General features: G+C 58.4%; 1 protein-coding gene across 3 annotated transcripts in view; it reads right to left on the bottom strand.

Moving 5' to 3' along the window:
* Window positions 1-2,722: 2,722 nt before the first annotated feature.
* Window positions 2,723-20,383, bottom strand: part of UBE2F (ubiquitin conjugating enzyme E2 F (putative)) — a 57,899-nt gene continuing 40,238 nt past the window's right edge. Inside the window, exons 6-10 of one of the 3 annotated variants that reach the window (XM_036253890.1) lie at window positions 14,386-14,456; window positions 11,901-11,958; window positions 8,848-8,880; window positions 6,497-6,559; window positions 3,711-3,871 (exon numbers count right to left, since the gene is read on the bottom strand). In XM_036253890.1, the coding sequence (XP_036109783.1) occupies window positions 3,821-3,871; window positions 6,497-6,559; window positions 8,848-8,880; window positions 11,901-11,958; window positions 14,386-14,456 (276 nt within the window). In that variant the 3' untranslated portion in view covers window positions 3,711-3,820. Of the gene's footprint in view, window positions 3,872-6,496; window positions 6,560-8,847; window positions 8,881-11,900; window positions 11,959-14,385; window positions 14,457-20,383 lie in introns of all 3 variants that reach the window. The other 2 variants (XM_036253889.1, XM_036253891.1) reach the window with 2 other exon arrangements.

Here is a 20,383-nt window from a genome sequence, read left to right as displayed (position 1 = left end):
GACAGGAAGGCAGACAGACGGGGAAGCGCTTGGGCCGTTTGGATGTGTTCCCAGTGAGACCAAGTGGAAATGTCCAACGTTCGTGCATCCAGCCAACCATAACCAGTCAGTTGTGAAAGTGGTAAGAGAGGGCGAGCCAAGGGTCCACAGTCGAAGTCCAAGGAAGCCATGCACTGGCCACCGCTTGCATAATCTCTCCCGGTTGAACTGGGGCCCGCGTGTGCCAGGCAGTGGTCCAAGCGCTTTTCATGTATTCGAACTAATCTGGATGACACCCTTATCAAGGAGGTAGTTATCCCCATTTTATGTATAGGAAATGAAGGCAGAGAAAAGCATCTTGCTCAAGTTCACGAGGGTAGCAGTAGAGCCAGGATTTGATTTGGGGAATGCTTTGTCGTAAACTTTAATTTTAATTGGCTTTCCAGGGACTTGGCCCAGGGCCGGCTACCCTTGCAGATCCGAAATCAACTACCACCAGGTTGGTGGGGCACACGGACAGAAACCACACTGACACTTTGTCCTGGAAGTGGGGAGGAAACCCCAAGAAGCCACAGGGCCTGAAGTCAGGGTCCCACAGCCACTGCCAGGTGCCACGGGCCGCAGCAGATAAGATGCTCGTGGCAGTGGGCTGCGCTGGGCGTGCTGTGTAACAAGATGCGCTGTACCTGGACAGAAGGGGATGGTCCAGTTCTGTGTAAATGTCATTTTTGAATAACTTGATCGTTCATAAAGTGTTTTTCTATTGTCAAATATTTTGAGGTTGGACTCAACAGGTATTACCCCTTTCCGTCTGGTCCAGAGGGCAGTCTTCCATTTACCCACAGGGCTGGCAACCTTCCTTCCACCTGCAACCACCCTAACAGGCCCTGTGAGGTGCACCAGGACTCAGGCAGGGAACTCGTGCACTGGGTCACAGGGCAAAGATCAGGCATGTGGGCAGGCCTGCTGCTGGCCTCCTGACCCAGCTGACACAGGATGGCCCAGGGTCTGGCTGGCGAGTTCCTGTGACAATGAAAGGCTCCACTGACACCTGTGCGAGCCTGGGGCCTCTGCTGGCCTGCAGGTGGCAGTGGTGTGCGAGCCTGGGGCCTCTTGCTGGCCTGCAGGTGGCAGTGGTGTGCGAGCCTGGGGCCTCTGCTGGCCTGCAGGTGGCAGTGGTGTGCCGGCTGTGGGGCCTCTGCTGGCCTGCAGGTGGCAGTGCTGTGCGGGCTCTGGGGCCTCTGCTGGCCTGCAGGTGGCAGTGGTGTGCGAACCTGGGACCTCTGCTGGCCTGCAGGTGGCAGAGGTGTGCGGGCTGTGGGGCCTCTGCTGGCCTGCAGGTGGCAGTGGTGTGTGAGCCTGGGGCCTCTGCTGGCCTGAGGGTAGGAGTGCTCTGCCGGCTGTGGGGCCTCTGCTGGCCTGCAGGTGGCAGTGGTGTGTGAGCCTGGGGCCTCTGCTGGCCTGAGGGTAGGAGTGCTGTGCCGGCTGTGGGGCCTCTGCTGGCCTGCAGGTGGGAGTGCTGTGCTGGCTGTGGGGCCTCTGCTGGCCTGCAGGTGGCAGTGGTGTGTGAGCCTGGGGCCTCTGCTGGCCTGAGGGTAGGAGTGCTCTGCTGGCTGTGGGGCCTCTGCTGGCCTGCAGGTGGGAGTGCTGTGTCGGCTGTGGGGCATCTGCTGACCTGAAGGTGGCAGTGGCGTGCGGGCTGTGGGGCCTCTGCTGGCCCGTGGGTGGGAGTGATGTGTGGGCTGTGGGGGATCAGCTGGTTTGCAGGTGGGAGTGCTCTGCGGGCTCTGGGGCCTCTGCAAGTCCGCAGGTGGCAGTGGCGTGCGGGCTGTGGGGCCTGTGCTGGCCCGCAGGTGGCAGTGGCGTGCGGGCTGTGGGGCCTGTGCTGGCCTGCAGGTGGCAGTGCTGTGCCGGCAGTGCTGCGCCTCCCTGACAGGCCTGTGGGGCTCAGAGGCCACCATGCCCTTTATCCAGCCTTTCCCTTCCCGCTCTGTGGACCAGAGGTAGCCCACAAGCAGAGGCCACCCTCAAGTCTAATGCGCACAATTCCTGATCACAACAATCAGCATGGCCTATGTTCCTCCCATGATGACCTCCAGGACATTGGTCTCCTAATCAGAGATTATAATGTAAATTAAGAAATGCGGCCCTGGCCGGTTTGGCTCAGCGGTTAGAGCGCCCGCCTGCGGTCCGGAGAGACCCGGGTTCGATTCCCGCTAAGGGCATGTACCTTGGTTGCAGTTTGTCCCCGGCCCTGGTTGGTCGTGCGGGTGGCAGCCACTCGATGTGTCCCTTTCACATCGATGTTTCTCTCTCTCTCTCTTCCTCTCTCTCCCTCCCACTCTGTCTGTACAAAAAATGGAAAAATGTCCTCGGGTGAGGATAAAAAAAAAAAAAAAAAAAAAAAGAAATGCGCACCGCACTTGGCCGATGTGGCTCACTGGCTGAGTGTTGACCCATGCGCCAAGAGGTCAGCAGTTTGATTCCTGGTCAGGGCACATGCCCAGGTTGTGGGCAAAATCCCCAGTGGGGGGCATGCGGGAAGCAGCCAATTGATGTTCTCTCTCATCAATTTTCTGTCTCTTTTCTTCTCCCTTCTTCTTTCTTTAAAATCAATAAAGAAAAACACTGTATTAAAAAAAGAAAAAGAAGTGCACACCAGGTTGGAGAGGTGGTCGATGGGGGAAAGCCAGAGGTAAGGGAGCTGTCAATCAAACCGGAGTGTCAGGCAGGCAGCGGAGGAAACAGACAGACATTTATTTGTATTTGACGTCCCGGGTCCAGGGGTCTCCTGTGTGCAGTCCCGAGGGAGCACAGCCCTAAGCTGCTCCGACTCCTGCCCCCTCGGACAGGACGCCACCCCCACGCGGGCGGGAACCACAGCAGATTCGGAGGCCACAGGCGCAGTCTCGCGGGCATCAGGCACTGTTTGGCCCCGCGGGTCTCCTGTCCCTCGGGCTCCAGGGTCTGGGTCCCTGATGAACAGCCACAGCCCTTGCACACTGAGCCCCAGCACAGGACCCGCACAGAAACACCGCCCCACCCCCCGGGCCCCAGCCAGCTCCTCCGGGCCAAGCATGGCCAAGGGCTCTGCCTTCTGTTCCTTCAAACCACCCGAATCTAGCCTGAAAGGTCCTCAAACTTCTTTGCCCCAACCAGACCTGAAGCAAGAGCTGGATTTTAAAAGCCAAATTCTCATTGCATTGGGACAGAAGGATTAGTGTGTCTTTCATATTTTCTTTGTATTTCTCTTCAATAATTGCTTGACCCAACATCTTTCTGTCTGCTCTATACAATGAAAATACAAACTAAAGAAGAATAGAAAAAAATAATTAAAGCATTAAATTGTACAAATTACAAATCTGTTCCAAAATATACTTACATTAAATAAAATACGCATTTCAGTAAGAGATCTACAGTGAATGACTGCATTCTGGGAAGCCTCGGGACAGGCGGGCCGCGGTTCGAGGGAGGAGCTAAGAGACAGCGCATCCAATCAGGTTGTAGCAGGCCCTGGGCGCCCACTGCCAGCCCCCCGAGACACGGGCTTTGCGGTGCAGGGAAGTGAGTTGGGGGAGGGGAAGAAGCAAGCTCGGTTCGGAGTTCATGACCACCTCTCAAGCATCTCCGCAGCCTATACAGTACAGGTTCACAAAGTAAACATGTTAAGGTAAGCAGACAACTCTTTAGGCCCAAACACATTTCTCGCTGTATTTATGTGGGACTCCCGTCTACAATGGGCAGGCGCAGAGGCTCCTCCGAGGACGCGTCACAGGGCCAGCAGAGCCGGGGGTGGGGGCGCGAGGACTGCGTGGGCCCCGCGCCGGAGCCTCCCCTCCTATCATCTGGCATACCGCTTGATGTAGTCTTCCACTTTGCTTCGGAAGTCCTCCTGGGCACGGGTCGGAGAAGAGCCAGTTAGTGAGGGCGAGTGGCGGCTCAGGACAAGTCGCAGCCACCCGAGCCAAGGACTCCCTGAGCGCTCGGCCACCAGCCTCCAGCAGCCCAGGGGAAGGGGCAGCCAGAAACCCGCAGAGGTGGCATCCCTCTGGGTGCCTACTGTGTGTGTGTGTGGGGGGGCGCACAAACAAGGGATCCCAAGACCCTTGTTCTGCAGATGGGGGAGTGAGGCCACAAATGGCCAAGGTCAGCACTGGTCCACGGGGCTGCATTCAGAGGCTCCCACAGCCCCGCCCACAAAGACGGGCAGTGCGGAAGCCCTGACCAGCCCCCGCCAACTCGCCAGGTCACTTCCACAGCCCGGAAGCCGACAATACCTCCGGCTCCTAAGGAGCCACAGCCAAAGCTCAGCGGACGCAAGGGCAGGCCCCAGGCCGCCCCCACCCGCTTCCTGCCTCAGGACCAAAGGTGCATCTGCTCTGTCTCAATCCCCTTTGCGCTCATCTCACCCGGGTCGAAGCGGGTCCCGGCTGCAGAAGGCCCTGTGTGCTCAGGCGCCGGCTGCCTCCCTCCTCCCCCTCTGTGCCCATGTGAAGACATGGGACATGCAGCCAGGCCACCCGGGTTCAAATCCTGAGCTTGGCCCCTTCCTGGTGAGCGTCTTAGCAGAGATGAGGGCTAACAAGAGGCTCGCCCTCCTGAAGCTGCCAGCAGAACACACGTGCTCTGGAAAGAGCATGGGACAGTGCCGGGCACCTGGGAGGGCCACTCAGGGTTGCTGTCACGTCACCACTGCCCTCCTACTCTAGTCACATGGCTTCGGTGCTCTTTCCTGAACACCCTGAGCACTTTCGCACCTCAGGGCCTTTGCACTGGCCGTGTCAATCTCTGGAATGCTCTTCCCTGAGATCCACTTGGTTCACTCAGATCTCTAGTCACCTCTTATCATAAAGGGCTCCTGAGCACCCTACATAATGGAGCAACACCCATCACCCCCTCGGCACTCCGGGCCCAGCCCCGCCTCCCATGCTGTTTGCGCATCTCCGCTCTCCTCTCCCACGAGCATGTCCACTCCCAGGCACAGGGGCTGTCTGTCCAGTGACCTCTCCAGAGCACTGAGCACCTCATCTGGAACTGAAGTGCCACCAGTCAAACTAGGGGTGGATGATGGTTACAAGACAAAGTGACGGAGTTCTGACACCATGACTGCGATGACATGAGGACACGGGTGGGTCTGGCGTGTCAAGAACTTGTATGGAGCCCTGGCCGGTTTGGCTCAGCGGTTAGAGCGTCGGCCTGCGGTCCGGAGAGACCCGGGTTCGGTTCCCGCTAAGGGCACGTACCTCGGTTGCAGTTTGTCCCCGGCCCTGGTTGGTCGTGCGGGTGGCAGCCACTCGATGTGTCCCTTTCATATCGATGTTTCTCTCTCTCTCCCACTCTGTCTGTACAAAAAATGGAAAAATGTCCTCGGATGAGGATAAAAAAAAAAAGAACTCGTATGGAAGCATCACTACTGGGCTGACTTTTGGACCATCTTACTGGGGATAAGTTCTTATTTCATGAAGAGCAGGAGGCAAGCGTCCTCCCAGCTCTGCACGAGGGCTCCCTGCTGTCATCACTCCTTCCGGGAGGAGGCTGGTCCCCAGGGACAGGAACACTCACACGCTGAGTGAGGTCCTGGTCAGGGCAGTGGTGAGTGGAGCCCGCCATGAACGGAGCTCCTGAGAAGGCTCGGGCTCAGGAGCAGCGTGTGGCTTGTCAGCATGGACAGGCCGAGGCTTTGCCTGGTGGCCTCCCAGCCAGGGTGGCCCTGGGGGGCGGAGGCTGAGGTGCTGCCCGGAGCCAGGGCGTCTCACACCTTGGGGGCCCGTCCCAAAGACCTGTGCCGCCCCAGCCTGCTCCGCAGGTCACATGCCTGAGAGATGGCCCCTCGGCCAGACCAGGAGCACCCATGACCCTCTAGTCGCACTGCAGGACCCACTCTCCCCACTGTGCCTGTCACATGTGCTGGGCACTCCAACTGCATCGCGTGGCCCCACGCCCGGTGAACAAGCTGCCAGCCTCGTCCATCACCCACGGCCTGCTCCCAGACCCAGACCGTGTACAGAGGACATCTATGCGTTAATATTGTGGTGGGGAAACCCCAAGTGCCCACCAGTAAGAGGACGGTTCTGGAAGGGGTGACACTTCATGCGCTGACTCGGCGCCAGGTTGAAGAAAAGGCCTGGAGACTGGAGTAGTGACTACGACCCCGGGATGTTGGGCCCAACCAAAGGGCTGTGCGCGGTCAGAGCCCTGGGAAAGGTGTGAAGGGTACGGAGGCCACTGGGGGCCTGGAGGGCACTGAGGTGTCCCGCTACTCACTGTCCTCCCTTCTATTCCGACGCTGCTAGTAAGGTAAAGGAACAGTGTACTAAATTCCACTAGGAACTCACTTCCACCGAACACGTGTCTGGCCTTGGGTCAAACAAGTTACGGAAACCACTGGCACCCACCAGGCCACAGCACTACGAATTGCTCCAATCCCAGTCCAGGGCCCACCACTCAACTTCCCCTCCTCTCACTCAGAGACGCGTCACCTCCACCGGACACTCCGCCAGGGCCCCGCCCTGCTCACCTTGTCCCGCAGGTGGTGCTCTGCTGCCTCGAGATTCAGCGGGTCGTCGAAGTTCAGAAGATCCTTAAAGAGAGAAACATGCGTGAACAAGGGCAGAGCCTGCTTCTCACTGGGTGTCTTCCCGTCACCGTGGCCACGAGATCTGGCCGGCAACCCGAGTGTGGAGCCCTAGGGAGCCGAGGGTCCACTCCGATCTCTTCTGCTGTGAGTGCCCAACTTGTCCTTTGTTCCAAATGGTGACGACCGACCGGGAGGAGCGCGGTCGAGTTTACCCAGAACTGTCCAGCTTGGTGGGAACGGAGGGAGCGGCAGGCACACTGACTTATGTATTGTAGCTGAAGAATGGAAACCACTCGTGAGCTTTCCCAATTCAAGTCCCATTATTCTTTGTTCCTGCAAAATTAATCCTCTGCCTTTACTTTGTGACAAAGGACGGAGCCTTGGTGAGGCTGTGGCTCCTGCTCAGGCCGTCGCTGCACTTCCCACCTTCTCACCTGCCTTCGCAGGCGTCACGCCCCGCAGGGACGGTGTCTGGAACCCACAGATCGCAGGGCCGGGCCATCAGGCCCACGTCTCCTGGCCTGGGGTCGGGGGGAGAACCAGACCCTTTCTACCTTAGATGGCTACTCCCCATCCCCCCAAGACACAGCAGGGAGTTCAGATGGGGACACGTCTGATCTTTGCACTGCGGGCTCCTGCTCTTAACCACAGCAGTGAGGTCTGTTCTCATAACGAGTCACTACTTTAAAAGCCACAGACGGGCCACTGTAAATACCACCATATATGTCCTCAGGATGAATGCTAAATTTGGGGACTATACTCCTGATTTGGACATAAATATGGGTATGACAAACAAAGAAAATATAGCAAAGAAAAATTATAAATCTCTATGGTCATTTACAGTTGGGAAATTAGACCAAGTCCTGGAAAGAGGTAAAAATACGAAGGACGCCAGACAAGACGCAGCTGTGTTCCAAAGCCGCACTCGGCCCAGCTCTGCGCCCTGAGCACACCCTGCACCGACTGACACAGTGCTGGCACGTGCCACGGACTCCCCGGGCAGCGGACTGGCTGTCCAGGACTGGGGTCCGGGGCACGGGGAGTGGAGGACTGCGCCGGAGTTCTCCAAACAACCCAGGAGCCAGAGCCTCCTTCCTTCACGTCCTGCCCTGCAGCGAGCTGTCGGCCACCCCACCTCAGGCTCAGGGCGAGGGCTCTGAGGGAAGCAGGATGGGATTGGGGACGGTCCCGCTGTGGTGGCGGCTGACAGTGACAAGCTGGTCCTCATGAAGGGGCATGGCCACCAGGCAGCCTGGACTGCGCAGGTCCTGCAGCTGCAGATGCGATTCTGCCTGCACTGAACTCAAAGGGCCAAACAGTCAGAGACGGCGGGACCAGCAGAAGGTCGCCAGGTGGCTCGGTCCCCTTGGTGCTTCCTTCCCATGGATGCCAAGGGAGGTGCTGGAGTCAGCATGGGTTGTCACGTGCGCTCCAGGCACTGCCTGGTGACATCAGACCAGGAGGCAAAGGGGAGGGGGACTGGGGCTAATGCCGAGGCTCTGCTGGAGATACGAGCAGCCCCTGGCCGCTGACGCCAGGACGAGGACAGCAGCCCCGCCAGGTGGCTAACTGGCTGTGCATCGCCCTCGCTGTGGGCCGGGGAGCTGCCCCTCCGAAGCCCCGTCCCGCAGGCTAGCACGACGGGCTCACCTTCACGGAGGGATCTTAGGGTTTATGTTTTACCAACAGCAGCAGTTTTTCTCCTCCAAAGTAGTTGATTTCTTTTAAAGTTCTTTCGTGACCAAAACCTCCAGGAAACACATAGTATTATATAAAGAGTGGACCCAGCCTTCAGTTTTGCTGCCTTTGCTTCTCCCCGTGCCCTTCCTGCCCTCCACCCTGCTGTGACAGCTGTTCTCGGAGGGCCGTGCACTTGGGCCGCTGGTCACCGACAGGAGAAGGCGAAGGTTCTGGTTGTGCAAAGCCTCAGGTGGGTGAGCATGTCCTCCTTCGCCCAAACCAGGCCTCTGGGGTGAAGAGGGCCGCAGACGGGTGCTGTGAGCAGACGGAGCAGGGCTGCCAGGGGCTGTCGAGGACTCGCCCACGTGAGGAGACTGAAGCCACAGACCTGGCTGTCCCGGGGAGTAGGGACACCCTGCTCCCATCCCGACTGCCCCGTGACCTCCCACAGGTCACTGCGAGAGCTCACCTTTCCTCCGCCTCTCAAAGGAGCGACAGGAGGGGTCGGTGTGGACATGCTGCTGTCTCTGACCCCCTGGGCTACCCCGTGGGACACCTAAGACGGGCGGTCAGGGTAGAGAGAAACTTGGGACCCCGGGGGACATACTTACAGTGAACAAAGAGTTTAGCCCCCAGACGACGTCCTGGAACGAGGGAGAGAAGAAAACAAGTCTCAGGCGCCTGGCACCATCGCTCGAACCCACCGCGGAGCTGTCTCCAGCAGGCCGCTCTCCCGGCAGGACCGGGCAGCCGCTCACTGCCACCAGAGCTGCCACTCCGCCGCGGGGAGTGGGAAGTGAGAACAGCTGCCCTGGGCGAGACCCGGGCAGCGTCTCCCAGGACAGCCCGCCTCCCAGTGCTGCCGCCGTCACCCGGGGGAGGCCAGACTTCTGAAAAGCCACCTTTAAAATAAGCTCTGTTGCCCTGGCCGGTTTGGCTCAGCGGTTAGAGCATCGGCCTGCGGTCCGGAGAGACCCGGTTCGGTTCCCGCTAAGGGCACGTACCTCGGTTGCAGTTTGTCCCCGGCCCTGGTTGGTCGTGTGGGTGGCAGCCACTCGATGTGTCCCTTCACATCGATGTTTCCCTCTCTCTCTCCCTTCCACTCTGTGCAAAAAATGGAAAAATGTCCTCGGGTGAGGATAAAAAAAATAAAATAAAATAAAATAAAACAAGCTCTGTTGCTTGGCGTCCGCTGCCTCTTGGGGTCACACACAAGCTCATCACTCACTGTCCCACCGAGTCTTAATAATTTTGCTCTGATTACTTCAAAAGCCAAGTGAAACTAACCTTTTTTAAAAAATTAATTCAAAGATTGGAATTTTTCCCTAAAACACACCGGAACCCACTTTCCGGGCGGCCTCATGGTGGTCCCTGGCCTTCCTTCCTCCAGCCCGAGGGCTCGCCTGCCTCAGGCCACACCCACTGTCATCGGACTCAGCTGCTCGGCCACCTGACTGCCCTCTGCTGGCTCTCATCACCCACCACCCGCCCCTCATCTGTCCACCCTGCCCTGGTCTGGGGGAGGGAGTCAGACAGACAGTGCATCAGCGCAGCTTCCACAGACGAGCTCCGCACAGGACCCTCCAGGGCGAGGACACGGACACCGGGGAGAGGGATGCCAGGAGGGAGCTCCTGCCAGGCCCAGGGGCTGCCTGCACAGAGCTAAGTCCCATGAGGGCGGCACGCGCCCAGGGCGTGGTGGGGGACAGGACAGTCCCGTGAGGGCGGCACGCGCCCAGGGCGTGGTGGGGGACAGGGCAGTCCCGTGAGGGCGGCACGCGCCCAGGGCGTGGTGGGGGACAGGGCAGTCCCGTGAGGGCGGCACGCGCCCAGGGCGTGGTGGGGGACAGGGCAGTCCCGTGAGGGCGGCACGCGCCCAGGGCGTGGTGGGGGACAGGGCAGTCCCGTGAGGGCGGCACGCGCCCAGGGCGTGGTGGGGGACAGGGCAGTCCCGTGAGGGCGGCACGCGCCCAGGGCGTGCCGGGGGACAGGGCAGTCCCGTGAGGGCGGCACGCGCCCAGGACGTGCTGGAGGACAGGACAGCCACCCACGACAGCAGACTGCATCCCTTCCCTGTGTTCTTCCTTAAGAGCCTACTCAGTGACACGCAGCACCTGCCACTCTGGCCACAGGAGCGGCCTGCACAGCCTCTGCAGCCGTCAGCCAGGAGGCGTGGCCAGGTGCAGAACTGTGCCAGGTCCCCCTGACCCACTCGTGTCTCAGGCCTCAGTGCCCCCCAAGAGCAGTGCTCTGCTCTGCAGTGTGCCCCGCCCCGAGCTGAGGGACCCGAGAGGTCCAAGACGGACCAGCCGTCAGCACACAGTGGCGGCTTTGGTTCTGTGCACACGTTAGAAGGCCGGGCCTAGACACCTGTGCACTGGGCGGGCCCAGGCCTGTCAGTCCTGCTCGGGGTCACCCTTCAAGGCGAAGGACAGCACCCAGCAGCATCTCTGGGCGTCTGGCACAGACTTAGGCTGAAGTGGTTCTGGCTGGAACGACGCTCACCGTCCACGATGGCCGAGCCAGAGGAGCCGCGCTGGGAAAGCAGGACCCGGGGAGGTGGGAGACCGCGGGCAATGTGCCAGCCAGTCCTCAGAGCTGCACGAGCAGGCCGGCTGGACACCCATGACCCTTTCGTGTTGACCTGCTGAGACTGTCAGCCTCAGAGCAGGACAGTCACTGGGGAAGCTCTGGCCCAGATGACCACGCTTTCGTGCTGAGTCTGAGGCCGAGCGAAGTGCAGGGTGGGGGTGCAGATGCCCGAGCCCTGCAGGGCACAGGCGACGACGGGTGGGAACCGCTTCATCAGTCACTAACGATGGCAGCAGTCAGGCAGCTAGTTACCAGCCAGTGAGCGCTGCCCAGATCTGCTGCTCCTCAGAGGTCAGGCGCATGAAGCAGCCCGGGCATCCCCTGGGCACCACGCAGACACGCCGAGGGGCGGCCACAGCTGGCAGCTCAGGTGGGTACTGTGACGTGACGCCGGACGCAACTCAAGCCCGTGCTAGGGGAGCAAGGGGGCCTTGGTCCAGTCCCATGGCTCCCTCCCCACATGTCGCCCCTAGGTCAGGGCCCTCTCCCAAGGCAGAGCCGGCTGCTGTCCTGCCGCCCCCTATGTAACTCAGGAGGGACACAGAAATCACGCCTGCCCATTCTTTTCTTCCTTCAAGTTTCTCGGCAACTTTCCTCCTTTAAGGTAAGACAACCAGCCTGGCTGGTGTGGCCAGGGGGTGAGCACTGACCCATGCACCAAGAGGTCACTGGTTGGATCCTCAGTGGGGGCCATGCCAGAGGCGGCCAATGAATGTTCTCTCTCATCGGTGTGTCTGTCTCTTCCCTCTTTCTCACTCCCTAACATCAATAAAGAAAAAAAATAGAAAAAAAATAAAGGTAAGACAACTACACAGACTGGGGAGGGGAAGAAGCCAGAGACCGAGTCACCCGCAGCTCAACGGCACGGGCACAGCGAGAGCAGACGACCTGACACGCCCTCCGCGCAGAGAAAGGGCAGGGGAGGGTGGGTGAGCGCCTGGCGGGCAGCCAGCGGGAAGTGGGTGGTGGGGAGAGGAGGGGAGGGCAAGGTGTGCCTGGCCACCTGCTGCTCTTCTGGGGCTGGTACTGAGGGAGAGGGCTCTGGGCAGGGCAGTGGTCACGGGCACCCTACCTTCAGTGTCCTCGTGGGAGCCCAGCCAGTGCCGTCGATCGAATGTTCTCTCAGTAAACTGAAACAGACAGAAAGCACAGTGGTCAGCAGGAGCAGCCTCACCCCGCAAGTGGCAGGTGCTCTGGGCACGCACCGTGCCCCGGAAAGCGACATTTCCTGTGGCCATCCTGCGTGGTCTCGCAGTCCCGCGCAGAAGGCCTCTCAGAAGCCCTCCGAGGCCGTGCCCGTGCTCGAGTCTGAACTCCTGTGCATCTAGTTACGGCGCAAGCAGGTCTTCAATCCCGCGTGGACACGGAGGGGCTCGGCCGGAAAAAGCACGCTCGAAACAGAACATGTGGAGCCCCGCCACCTGGACACTCGGACGGTGACGGCAGCAGTGACACCGGGAACTGCCTACTGTGTCATCCTGACCCTGAACTCACTTGATGCCTCAGCTACTGCAGAGGGAGGTAGCACCGCCTCCACCTGTGGGTAGCTCCCCAGGAGCTGCAGGTTAGCACCAGCTGAGCGCCTAGCACACGCTTTTAGCTGTTTTAAAAAGAGCTCAAAGGGAGACCTTAAGGATAAAGGCAGGTTCACACAAAATCCTGGACAGCGCCACCTGCAAGTGGGAGGACCACACGCAGGGAGTCTCACGCGTCAGGGTGCCCTAGTTCTCAGCTGGATGCAAGCGTCTGTCACTGCCCCAGCAGCTGCAGACATGGAGCATGTCCTCACATAAGGGGTCACCCTGTGCCCTGTGCAGCTTCCTTCTGGTGGGAAGAGTCTGCACTGCTGAGCCACGCGCATCACAAGCTGCTGTCGGAGCCTAACAGCCCCCAGGACACTGAGCACCTTCGTGCTTCCGCCCACTTCTCCTCTGCCCACCACTGGTTTGCTGCCGATCCGATGCCCACTGTCCCCATGGGGTGTCCACTTTTTGTTCTTTCTTTTTCTTTTTTAAATCCTCACCCAAGGATATCTTTCCATTTATCTTCAGAGAGAGAGAGAGAGAGAGAGAGAGAGAGAGAGAGAGAGAGAAACATTGATGTGAGAAAGGTACATCGACTAGTCACCTCCCACATGGCCCGGGCCAGGGCCAGGGACCGAACTGCAACTGAGGTACGTGCCCTTGATCAGAATCAAACTCGCAATTCTTTGGTCTGCAAGCCGATGTTCTAACTGCTGAGCCAAACTGGCCAGGGCTATTTTTCACCAGAGGATAGGTTTTTATTTATGTTAGAGGGGGGGAGAGAAGGAGAAACATCAATTGGCTCACTCCTGTATGCACCCAGTCAGGGATTGAACCCTTAACCTAGTGTGGCCTGACCAGAAGTTGAACCCGCAAACTTTTAGTGCACAAGACGGCACTCCAATCAGCTGAGCCATCTGGCCAGGGCAAGTGTCCACCTCTTTCATCCTGACGGGCACAGACTGTCACAAATGACAGTCCAGATGCTCTTCACTTTAGATGTGTGGTCCTGTGTCTTCCATCCGGATCGAGGACTTCCCCTCGGGTCTCTGGCTGAGGCAGCAGGCTAGCACCTGCTGGGTTCCTGCCCCTCTCTGCTGGGACCCAATGGCTCAGAAGCCAGCACGAGTGACAAGAGGAATCTGGCTCCGGGTCTAGCTCAGCACAGAGGGGCAGGAACACAGGTGAAAGCCAGGACAAGGCTGGACCGACGCCAGCTGGCACCTGCCCTGAGGACGGCACAGCCCCAAGCCCTGTGCTCACAGCCGGCACTGCCGAGGGAAGGCGCCCTGTGACAGGCACGCCCCCAGACACGGCGCTTCCACGTAAAAACATGCCTGACCCGAGACGTGGGAAACGGGCACGGATCGACCTGTGAGAACGGAGGAGGCCTTGCTGTCCGCACAGCGAGGGGCAGTCACAGGGCACTGCCTTCCAAAGTGGCCAGTGTCACAAGCGCAGAAGGGCAAGGTTGTTCCTGGATCCCACGAATGACATTTCCCCGAGCTCGAGTCTGCCACATGGAGGGAATGCGGCCTCATTCAAACAGGACAGAAAAGGGTAAGGGCCCGGGGGCAGGCGTCCCAGGCAGGCGGGCAGCTGCATGACACTGCACAGCCTTGGCCAGCACGAGGCACAAGAGGCCGAAGTCTGGAGGCAGCCCAAAGCCCCAGGGTGGTCTCCAACCCTCTCAATATGGCCAGCCTCAAACTCACCCCTTTAGAAAGTATAGGCTCGCCCTGGCCAGCTTTGCTCAGTGGTTAGAGCGACGGCCCACGGACCAGAAAGTCCTGGGTTTGGTTCCCACTAAGGGCACGTACCTCAGTTGCACTTTGCCCCTGGCCCTGGTTGGGGTCGTGTGGGTGGCAACCACTCGATGTGTCTCTCTCACATCGATGTTTCTCTCTCTCTCTCTCTCTCTCCAGCTCTATCTGAAGATAAATGCAAAAATGTTCTCAGGTGAGAAAAAAAAGAAAGTCCAGGCTCACACACAGTGCTCAGTAACGTGGAAGGCAAGAAGGAAGGGGGACTCACCTCAGACATATCTCGCCCGTCTCTGTGATGTTGGGGTGCCACATCCTGGTCAAGCATCTCACTTTGGGAGGCTGTAACGCAGAGAGAGAGGTCACAGGCCTCAAGGCCTCACTGTGCCCCACCCAGTCCTTTGTTCCCCTGCTCCTTCCGCATTCACCCTCGGACAGTGGCTCATGTCACCCACACGGGGCTGTTGTCATCCTGCACATGCAAATGATAGTCCTGCTGGTAAAGCCCACCGTGCCCCTAACAGAACCCTCTACAAGCCCTGGGGCCTGATGGTGACTGGGCTGCTGGCCGGGCCGGGCTGTTGCGCCCTCCTGCCTGGTGCCCACCAGGAGCCCACAGAACTGTGGCTGAATGTCACTGCTCCCGCAGTGGTGGCCACTCCCTGAGCCACCGACATCTTCCTAGATGCCAGCCTGGGCACATTCACAGGCACACAGGGACAGGAGGGGAATGAGCACCAGGGAATGAGGCCGGGCAGCTGTTTATGACGTGGCATGCTGGATCAGGCTGTTCTGTAAGATTATAAAAGCAATCCGCACCCGTTGAAGAAAGAAGACAACAAAAAAGGAAAGCTGTATTTCAGATGGCTCTGGGCTTCCTCGCATTTCATAGTACAGCAGCAGGATTGACAAGCCGGGTCCCTATCACTGGACACTGGGGGGCTTCTCATCTCTGCACAAACCGAGCTGAGTCATAGCTTGTCTCCACTCACATCTGCAGGACCTGTCCCCGGGAGGGGCCGGGAGAGGAGCCGCTGGCCAGGACACTGGCTGTGGACACAGCGCCAAGTGGACTGTGTCGAGGGAGGAGGCCCTTTCCCGTCTAGAACCTCGGCAGATCTCCCGGGTTTGACCCCCAGACACGTCATCTCACAGATGTTAATTGTCAACCCCTTGTCATAGAGGGGTGGCATCTTTCCAGTGGTTACTTGGCATTAATGTGTGTTTATGTTAGTCTGAGGTGTAGAAAGCTTTTAAAAAAATCTTTGTAATCAAAGTTTTATCCTTGATACCAACCTAGAAAATGTTTCAACCACCCACATACTCTCCATCCTTTCTCTACTCTAATGGTGTCGCCTTTCACTTGTATAAACAAACACTGTCTCAGCACCGTCACACATTTTCTTCCTAATTTCTAAACACCAGACATCATGAGCCTCTCAAAAATGATTCATCCAACTTTGCAAATGTAGGTGCCTGAGGACTACGGGTTTAGGTCCGAGTGAGTGAAGTCAATTGAACATGCTAATTTGCTTTCTGGCAAATGAACAGGAGCGCACTGGCCGGTACTCTGGCGGGGCCTGCGGGCGGGCCGCCTGGAGTTAACTAGTGGTAAGGACCACGGTTACCAGTGGGCGGGCCGCCTGGAGTTAACTAGTGGTAAGGACTACGGTTACCAGCGGGCAGGCCGCCTGGAGTTAACTAGTGGTAAGGACCACGGTTACCAGTGGGCGGGCCGCCTGGAGTTAACTAGTGGTAAGGACTACGGTTACCAGCGGGCGGGCCGCCTGGAGTTAACTAGTGGTAAAGACGACGGTTACCTGCGGGCGGGCCGCCTGGAGTTAACTAGTGGTAAAGACTACAGTTACCAGCGGGCGGGCCGCCTGGAGTTAACTAGTGGTAAGGACTACGGTTACCAGCGGGCGGGCCGCCTGGAGTTAACTAGTGGTAAAGACGACGGTTACCTGCGGGCGGGCCGCCTGGAGTTAACTAGTGGTAAAGACTACAGTTACCAGCGGGCAGGCCGCCTGGAGTTAACTAGTGGTAAAGACGACGGTTACCAGCGGGCGGGCCGCCTGGAGTTAACTAGTGGTAAAGACGACACTTACCAGCGGGCGGGCCGCCTGGAGTTAACTAGTGGTAAAGACGACACTTACCAGTGGAGTTAACTAGTGGTAAAGACGACGGTTACCAGCGGGCGGGCCGCCTGGAGTTAACTAGTGGTAAGGACGACGGTTACCAGCGGGCGGGCCGCCTGGAGTTAACTAGTGGTAAGGACGACGGTTACCAGCGGGCGGGCCGCCTGGAGTTAACTAGTGGTAAGGACCACGGTTACCAGCGGGCGGGCCGCCTGGAGTTAACTAGTGGTAAGGACTACGGTTACCAGCGGGCGGGCCGCCTGGAGTTAACTAGTGGTAAAGACGACGGTTACCTGCGGGCGGGCCGCCTGGAGTTAACTAGTGGTAAAGACTACAGTTACCAGCGGGCGGGCCGCCTGGAGTTAACTAGTGGTAAAGACGACGGTTACCAGCGGGCGGGCCGCCTGGAGTTAACTAGTGGTAAAGACGACACTTACCAGTGGGCGGGCCGCCTGGAGTTAACTAGTGGTAAAGACGACGGTTACCAGCGGGCGGGCCGCCTGGAGTTAACTAGTGGTAAAGACGACGGTTACCAGCGGGCGGGCCGCCTGGAGTTAACTAGTGGTAAAGACGACGGTTACCAGCAGGCGGGCCGCCTGGAGTTAACTAGCGGATAACTGACAACAGTTAACACCGTGGCCAGACTGAATCACCTGCTCAGCACCTGAAGGAACCGACAGCGCTCCCTCCCTTCCATGGAGTCCCTGCCCGCACATGGTCACCCCGCCTAGTGCTGACCTCCTGTCCAAGAGTCCAGCTGCATCTGCCCCTCTTTTGTCCCTGTGTCACAGTCAATGTCAACATGCGCCTCCCTTGTCCATGGGCCTCTGAACTGAAACTTGGCGTGAGAGCAGTGGACCAGGTTTGGACACACCTTCCAAACAGGACTGTTCTTGCAGACCCCTGCCAGCCCCAGAGCGAGACCAACAGGAAATCGCCAGCCCCACCCCACCCCGGTGCTGGCACTGCCATGCATCCAGTCCAGGCTGGGAGTGCGTAAGGACAGCCACCGGGGGAGAGGGGCTCTCCAGCGGACGAGCGGCTGAGCCTCAGGGCTCAGCGAGAGCCCGGTGCAGTGCCGCCGCCACCATGGGCTCACGGAGCGAGGACTGCACGCGAGCTGCGGGGTCTGAGGCCCGTTAAAGCCTTCACAACAGAAAGCCAATGGGGAAGGCAGACTTGACCGCAGCAAGCAGACAAGAATCCGCCGCCGCCACCATGGGCTCACAGAGCGAGGACTGCACGCGAGCTGCCGGGGTCTGAGGCCCGTTAAAGCCTTCACAACAGAAAGCCAATGGGGAAGGCAGACTTGACCGCAGTGAGCGGACAAGAATCGGGTACAGAGTAACAGGAGACAGAGGAAATAAACAGAAAAATATTTATAGCACAGCTAAGAAAACTAAAAAAATGTTTCACATAATTTCTGTGTAAGAAAAACAGCCCAATGGAACAAAGGACTAAGCACTCAACAGCTCACAAAAAGCAAATAGCTAATAAGTAGGAAAAATATTTAACATCCTACTTATTTAAGAAATGCAAGTTCAAATCACAATTGAAAAATATTTCCTCCCCAAGTGGCAAGAAGGACACACGTGAAAACACGCGGCTGGAGGTCAGGTAAGAGGCCTGCACACCCTCTCAGTGACCGCCCGTCGGCACACGCGTGCGGAGGGCGACTGCGCGGTGTGGACGGAGAGCCTCGGGAGCGAGGGCCACGCCCCACCTGCGAGGGCGGCGGCCGAGGGCTGCACCCTCACGCCCTCGGGGACCTGCTCGCAGCGCTGCTTACCCCCGGGCTCAGCACGCCCTAGCTAGGGCCCCAGTGCAGGCTGGTTTCTGCATGGTCTGTGATTCAAGTGTGGTTTTCACTTTTGTTTGTTTCTTATTCTATTTGTTTTCAAGAGAAATAGAAACATCGACGTGAGAGAGACATCCATCAGCAGGTCCTGCACGCCCCCTACAGGGATCAGGCCCACAACTCGGGCCTGTGCCTGACTGGGAATCAAACCAGGACCTCTCAGTCCCTGGGATGATGCTCAATGCACTGAGCCACACCAGCCGGGCTGGTTTTAACATTTTTAAAAGGTTACTAAAAAGAAAAAAAAGTATGTTACAGACCATATCCACAAAGCCTAAATTATTGACCACTTGGCCCTTCAGAAAGTCTGCCCATAATCTCAGACACTGGCCCAGCAGTGCCAGGGAGGACGGCTGGGGCTGCGGCGTGCAGGTGACGAAGGGCTCATCGAGACGGTGAGACAACACCAAGACCCGCCCGTTGTATGTTTTTTATTTTTTTTTAAATCCTCACCCGAGGACATTTTTGCATTTATCTTCAGATAGAGCGGGAAGGAGAGAGGGAGGAAGGAAGAGAGAAACATCGATGTGAGAGAGACACCTCGAGTGGCTGCCACCCACACGACCCCAACCCGGGGCCGGGGACAAACTGCAACCGAGGCACGTGCCCTTAGCGGGAACTGAACCCGGGCCTCTCTGGTCTGTGGGCTGACGCTCTCACCGCTGAGCCAAACCGGCCAGGGCCATCCATCGTACTTTAAGACGCCAAGTTGCCAAGCTGCATGCCGGGCTCCCACCTGTGACACCAAAAAGGCAGTGGCTCCCCTGGGGCAGCAGCGATGCCTACGCCGTTTCTGCACCGCCATGCTCCTCGATGTCCCACGAGGACAACACAGCCCACAGAAACAAGGGCGAGCAGGCGTTCAGTGGCGCTGGGCATCTCTGACTTTCCTCCTTCTGGAAACACGCGGGTCAGCACTTAACCTCTGGGCTGGTCACGGACATGACTCGACTGGGTTGCTACTATGATAACAGGTGAGGGGATGTGACGTGGTCCCTTCCAGGAGGAAACTGGAGCCGAGGAGCAAGAAGCCATGTTCCTTTCTCCTGCTTCAACCATCTCGTGACTGACCAACACGCCCAGGAGCAGACCTGGGGGCCACCACCCCATCACCGGCTGAGCTCGTCTCTGTTCCTGTGCCTGCCCCTGGGGCCTGTGGCCCCTCCTCTGTAGCCGGCAGAGCCTGGCCCAGAGCCCGGCACACGGCAGGAGCTTCTGAAATGTCGCTGCGTCCTTTCAGTCAAGTTCCAGCCGGAGAGAGCTGACCCAGCAGACTCAAGGGAGGAGGCCAGTGACAAAGGAAATTCTGGATTTCAGCTGCTGAGGTGCAGGGCAGAGTGAGTGTTTATGTGTGTATGTGTGTGTGTGTCTACCAAATAGTCCTTTCTTTCAAGTTTTTAAATAATGATCTCCTTCGCCGACTAAAGTTTTTCAGATTCGCAGTCTTCGCCACAGACCTTGACCGCAGGCATGGTGAGTGTGAGGGCCGAGGACGCCCTCATGAGGCCCATGGACCACCAGGTCATGGGGCACAGGCGAGTGGGCCGCGAGAAGGCCCAAGCCCGCGGCGGCTCTCCTGAACACTGCGCCTCCTCACCTCCATCCAGCACGAGCCTCGCAACCAACTCAAAACTGCCGACCCAAAAGCCCGTACTGTGTATTTTCCTCTGCTGGCTTCATCTCCTTCCCCGAGTCCGTAGGGAAGAGCGTGGCCGCCTGGGACCCAGCACTGGGACGGCGCATGAAGACCCCCAGACTCTGCAGGGGTGACAGTCTAGTGCCCAGACCCAGGAGATTCTGTAAGTCAAGGTGAACTACAAGAAAGGGTAGCACAGCTACCTCTGGGTCAATGAAGCACACACCTCACGGACTCCTGGGGACGGTGTCCCCTCCTCCTTGCCGAGAGTGCGTGACGCTCACTGGCCTGTCAGTAAGGCAGCGGGGCCACCTCAGCCTGGATGAGAGGCAGGGAGGCCGGGAGAGCGGGGGATGGGATGCGTGCGTCCCTAACTTCAGTGGGGGAGGGCTGGGGCCCCCCAGGGGCTGGCCTCTCAGTGCTCCTGGATGGAGAACAGGGTTTTTACTCCTGATAAAATCAGACCAGCCCATCATTTAGAAAACTTCCAAAGCAGCCAGAAACTGAAATATAAAAATGTAAAATCACTATAAGTCGCCAATTATTATAGAAAATGTGTCTTTGAGGCTCAGTGGTGTCTACGGTTTACTCCATTTCCTGCCCCTCTCCTTCCTGAAGTCACACAGGGACAGAACAG

Source organism: Molossus molossus, unplaced genomic scaffold, assembly GCF_014108415.1.
Source record: "Molossus molossus isolate mMolMol1 unplaced genomic scaffold, mMolMol1.p scaffold_m16_p_11, whole genome shotgun sequence".
NCBI classification, from domain to species: Eukaryota; Metazoa; Chordata; class Mammalia; order Chiroptera; family Molossidae; genus Molossus; species Molossus molossus.
This window is presented reverse-complemented; position numbering and strand designations above follow the sequence as displayed.